General features: G+C 39.1%; 1 protein-coding gene across 1 annotated transcript in view; it reads right to left on the reverse strand.

The window, feature by feature from the left end:
* LOC119424153 (transformation/transcription domain-associated protein) overlaps window positions 1–6,000 on the reverse strand; it is a 144,245-nt gene that overhangs the window by 33,933 nt on the left and 104,312 nt on the right. The window contains exons 60-61 of the mRNA XM_037691621.1: window positions 5,240–5,441; window positions 1,749–1,910 (exon numbers count right to left, since the gene is read on the reverse strand). Of these exons, the coding sequence (XP_037547549.1) occupies window positions 1,749–1,910; window positions 5,240–5,441 (364 nt within the window). The remainder of the gene's footprint in view (window positions 1–1,748; window positions 1,911–5,239; window positions 5,442–6,000) is intronic.

The raw sequence follows: 6,000 nt of genomic DNA on the forward strand, positions 1-6,000 counted from the left end.
TCGTCTTCAACCATCGACAGAGGCCTCATGTCAGTGACGATCATGTTCAGGATGTTTCAGTGAAGACAGCTGCTTGTTGTGGTGTCCATGATGTCTGTCCATCATGAAGGCTGTCATTGTTTGTTGTTGTTGTTTTCTGGAATGAGAGAGTAAATATGTATTATAACATAATTTACAGCAACTCAAGAAATGCCTTGTTTCACTTACAGTGTTAGGTTCAGGCAAAAGTAGCTAAAAGAGCAATTAAACATACACACACACATATAAAATACTTAATTACACACATTTGAGTAGATGTAATAAATTACTTTAATTCTTTAAATGCAATTCATCCTGCCATACCTGCAGTGTCTTCAGACTTTGCCAGCAAATTAAAAGTTGAAGCTTAATCATTAAATTATTATCTTTGTGTTAGATTCATTTATAAATCACATTTAAACACTGCTTGTACCAATTAAATTAAATAAAAAGTAACACACGTTCTCTATCCCTGTAACAAGCAGCAGCTTCAGCTACCAGAGAGACTGACGTTACGTTTTCTCTCTTGGAAACAGAACAAAGTGTTAAATTGTAGAGACTCACCTGCAACACATGAAGAGTTGTATCAGCTGCAGCTCCTTCCTCCTCCTCGTGACTCCATGTTTACGTTTATCTCCGTGGTTCTCCCGTGTCGGCGATTTTCAAAGCTGCATGCTTCTCATTTTTTATCTTTGTGAAGAGCTCCCACACTTTGGAGGACTTGGGTCAAACAGTTTTCGCTGCGTTGGTCATTTGTAAAATTTACTTATTTTCCTTTGAAAACACCGACTCTGCTCTGCTCCCCCTCGCTCTGTTCAACTCACGCTGCAGGTTTTTTTTTTTTCCAAACTTTATTCAGTCAGTCAGCATTGACAATGAACTGCCCGTGAACAAAACGAAACGGCTCCGCAGCGCTGTGAAAGACGCATAATCGCGCGACACAACGAATCAATAATGAAATTCGTTGCAACGCTTTTAATCATCGATTTTTTTCAATTTTATTGATTCGCTGTTGCAGCCCTACTATACTTTATATTTTTTTCTTGAACTTTTTAGAATTTACCGTGTCCTGGATGACAGAGAATCTTCACCAGCTTTTAATGACTCAATCGGCCTGCCACAGTCTCCCCACCTTCATTCTGCTCGCTGCTTGGAACCGTCAAACCAGCTGCACCACCCCGGCAAAATGCAGCTGATTTGACCATTAAAGTGCATTTATTAAGCAAACGTTAGACTGAGACACACATTTACTATAATTTTGAGCAAACAAATAATTGTTTTAAAGTGTTAATCTTGCTAAATTCTTGTTAAAGTCCTCCCCTGCACGCTCCTGCAGCCTCCATTTGGCAGCCCATCGGTTTTTGGCACAACACCGGTCCACATTTCCAGGTTGTCGGCGATGACGCATAATAGATGCGACGTATACGGCGAAGCGACTTATTTATGGATTTTTCCACTTTATTAGACAAATATGGACTGATGCGACTTATAGGGCGGTGCGACGTGTCCGCCGGAAAATACGGTAATGCTAACACGCTAGCAAAATGTGCTGCCACTATTGCAAGAAAGCATTAAAAAATGATTACGTAATAAAAATAACAAACATTCAATCATGAATGAAAGATGTTCAGAAGATTTGACATTTTTAACAGACCTCATTAATATTCTGCTTGGGCTTCCACACAAATAGAAATCTAAGTTTGGCTTTAGGAGTTTAGCCGAGGCCTCACCTGGCTGATGAGATTAAGCAGGGGCTTGCCCTCTGACCCAACCAGGCAGGTCAGAAGCTGGGGGATCCAGGCCAACCACTGAATGGGGGGCACTCCAATGCAGTATTTATCCACAGCATCTGCCAGTGTGTTCTTGTCATCAAAGCTGAGCAACCACAGCACCTACATATTCACACAGAAGCAAATAAACCAAAAAAATACAATGACAAGCTAAAAAAACATGACAAAGGAAGGCAAATAATAAATATGAAGAAATCAAATTAAAATATTTTACATACAGATGAAACCAGAAGTTTACGTACACTATTTAAAAAGACATGCATTTTTTTCCACACTGTCTGACAGAGTTGCATTTGGGCCTAAAAAATCCGACTCGACCCGGCCCCAGCCTGTAGCATTTTTTTTTCTGAACCCGACCTGACCTAATCAAATTAAATGTAATTACAGGCCCGGACCCGAATTAAAAAAAAGAAAAAACTTTTTTTTTTTTTTTATTAAGCTTTTACTGCTTTTGTAAGCAAATCAGTTTGACATCATAGTTTTAAAAACAACAATAGGAAGATATAAGATTTCTTTTTTCACCAAATGGATATTAACAAATAAAACAAATAGCCTAAAAAAAAAAAAAAAAAATCAACTCTAAAGATAGGCTATTATACAGATGAACAAAAATATTTTTAGAGCAATTATTTAGAAAAATATAGAACAAGGCTATTTTAATTGAACGCGCTGCTCCCTTTGGCTTTTGTAGATACTGCTACTTCCTTCACAGATGACAGCAGGTGCGGAGATGCGTGCGGACAGTGATCAGGTTGTCCATCTGAATTTAACGCAACTTTAAAAAAAAATATCTCTTTAAACCAGCCGGTCGGACCTGCCTCCTCCTCATCAAGTAGATTAACACAATTTTATATTGTGCATTCTTACTTGGTTGTATTTGTGCTGTATGATTCGTAAAACTGCAACAAAACCCAAGACCAGCCCGGCCCACAAATTAAGGCCCAGCCCAAATTAGGGTTGGGCTTTGGGCTCCGGTTAGAAATGACAGCTCTACTGTCTGACGTGAAATCAGAATAAACTTTTCCCGTTTTAGGTCAATGAGGATTACCAACTTTTCTATTTACAAAATGCCAGAATAATGAGAGAATTTTTTACAGCAATTTTTATTACTTTCTTCAAAGTCAGAAGTTTAAATACACGTCATTAGTATTTGATACCATTGTCCTTGAACTGCATGACTTGGGTCAAACGTTGTGGATCTCCTTCCTCGAGCTTCTCACAATAGTTGGCAGGAATTTTGTCCCATTCCTCCTGACAGAACTGGTGGAACTGGGCCATGTTTGGAGGTCTTTGTGATGGTCACTCCAAAACATTGACTTTGTTCTCCTTGAGCCACTCTGGAACCAGTTTGCCAGTATGCTTCAGGTCATGGTCCATTTGAAGACCCAATCTTTAACTTCCTGCTGATGTCTTGAGATGTTGCTTCAGTATTTCCACATAATGTTCTCTCCTCATGATGTCATCTATTCTGTGAAGTGCACCAGTCCCTCCTGAAGCAAAACAACCCCACAACATGATGCTGCCACCCCCGTGTTTCACAGTCTGGATGGTGTTCTCAGGGTTTGTCCTCCAAACAGTTCAGTTTTAGTTTCTTCAGACCACAGGACATGTCTCCAGAAGTTCAGGTCTTTGTCCCTGTGTGCATCAACAAACATTGATCTGTTTTTATGTTTCTTTTGAAGTCATGTCTTCTTCCTGCAGAGTGACCTTCAGCTCATGTCCACACAGTTTCACTGTGGATGATGACAGAGTCTTAGCTTCAGCCAGCATCTTCACCAGGTCTTTTCTCTTGTTCTTGGGTTGATCTGCACATTTCAGACCAAAACACGTTCATCTGTGGGACACAGAACCCGTCTCCTTCCTGAGCCGTATGATGGCTGGACATTCCCATCTTGTTTGTACTGGTGTATAACTGTTTGTACAGATGAACGAGGCACCTTCAAACATCTGGACATTGAACCCAAGGATGAACCAGACTTGTGCAAGTCCACAGTTCTTCCTGACATGTCGGCTGATTTATTTTGACTTTCCCAACATGTTACACAAAGAAGCAGAGTGTTTCAGGTGTTCCTTTACATCCACAGGTGTGTCTCTAATGGACTCGCATGTTATCAATGAACCTATCAGAAGCCTCCAAAGAAATGACAAATGTCCCAAATTGTTTAAAGGCGTAGTAATCTTAGTGTATTTAAACTTTTGACTTTGAAGAACGTAATAAAAATTGCCTTAAAATTCTCTCTCTCATTATTCTGGTATTTTGTAAATAGAAAAAATGTTTGTAATCCTATTGGACCTAAAATAGGAAAAGTTTATTCTGATTTCACGTCAGACAGTGTGAAAAAAAAAGGCACGTGTCTTTTTAAATAGTGTATGTAAACTTCTGGTTTCAATTGTATCTCATAATTATCCAACCAAGTAAGAAACCGAGAAGAAAAAGGTCTTAAGCATTTATCACATTATTGCTGCCTGCCTGCTTCTGTTCACCGCGGCAAAGTACCATTAGCACATCTCAAATGTTCTTATCATGATCAAAGCGGTGTTAACGTGGAGGTCATCTCTCCTCCGCTGGTGTTTTTTTTTTTTTTTACATTTACAATAAAAAGAAGACATTAACCTCACTCAACTCCTCATTTACTCTTTACTAAGCCCATTCAAGTAAACAGATTGAGTTTAGTTGTTGATAAAGTCTAATTATCTTTCTCCATCAATCAGGACTAATGCCAACTTTTTTGGCAGCACAGCACTTTGGTGCAGGAGTTATCAAAAAACATGTACGGTAATATGAATGTGAAAATAATTAACAGCAGTGGAAACAAACAGCGTTTGTATTGCTTGGAGGCTGCACTGGACATGGTAAGAACATGCTTATTTACCCTGGCTAATCTTACTGCTACAAAAGGTCAAACCACACTGAGGTTTGACCTTTTGTAGCAGTAAATAAACAACGTTATTAAATGACTTTATATGTATGTGAATGCTTCTGTAAAGTGCCCTGAGACTATTTCTGTTGTGATCTGGCACTATATAAGCAAACTGAATTGAATTGTTTATGAGTGTAGCGTGAGGGGAGGCCATTAGTCTGTTAACCTGCAGAGCCAGATGATGGACTTCAATTAACTATTGATAGATTATGGGAACCAATGCACTGCATGGATCAGTAGACTATATAACTGATGCAACTACTAGTCTCTACTTGTAACTTTGGCAGATTCTCATCAGTATCTATAATATATAGGGGAAACGAGGTCAGGAAACTCGGGAATTTAAAATATAAAAAAGTGATACTCTCTTCAATAAGATATGGCTCAGGCTACAGAGTTCCTACAAAGGAGCATTATGACACCAGAGATTATGTTGCCACTATCTGCATTTGAAAATGAATGACCACATTCTGCCTAAAACAGAAATCACCCCCCTTTCCAGTCTATCACCTTTGCGAGGTACTTGCGGGACTTGCTCTCGTTTTGGTGGCGGCAGGCATGCAGGTAGCAGGTAATAGCTGAAACTCCCAGATGAAGCTGCCGATCTTTGACAAAGATGTTCTCCAGGTAGTCTCCCCACATGGCCCAGGCTTTCACTAGGACGTCGTGCATCTGTACAGCAGCTGAAAAGGCCTTATTGGCCTCCTCTGACCTACAAGAAGAAAAACAAAGTCATATTGGAGCAGTGAGAGACAAATTACAAGCAGCACATATTCTCAGCAGAAGGTTAGCAATGAGAGCTGGAGGAGAAAAAGGAAATAAGATCTGAGTGAAAAGGGCCTGACGTGAAATTAGGTGAAAAGAGAAAAATCTGGTGAGAAAGTAAGTTTATAATGATCAAACCTTTAACAAGTAGCACACTTCTAGATCACAATATCCACCACAGTGAGTCCATTTTACAAGAAAGAGACTGAAACTGCAAACACTTCACACTAAATAGTCCCTTTTAAACATATTTTTAATGTACACATTTACAAAACACTAAGTAATTTGCTTTTTGTCTCAATTATTCTGTTATAAACTTTAGAGATGCATGATATTATTGGCATGGTATCGGTCGATATTAGCGATAAAGCAATTAAATTAAATATCGGACATTGGCCTTTCCATCAAAATAACTCACCGATATACTAAGGCTGGACGATATGGCCAAAACTTTCATCGCGATATATTTCTTCATTTCGGTCGATAACGATATAATTCGATATCGA

The sequence above is a fragment of the Nematolebias whitei genome, chromosome 17 (genome assembly GCF_014905685.2).
Source record: "Nematolebias whitei isolate Nwh7 chromosome 17, NemWhi1, whole genome shotgun sequence".
Classification (NCBI taxonomy): Eukaryota; Metazoa; Chordata; class Actinopteri; order Cyprinodontiformes; family Rivulidae; genus Nematolebias; species Nematolebias whitei.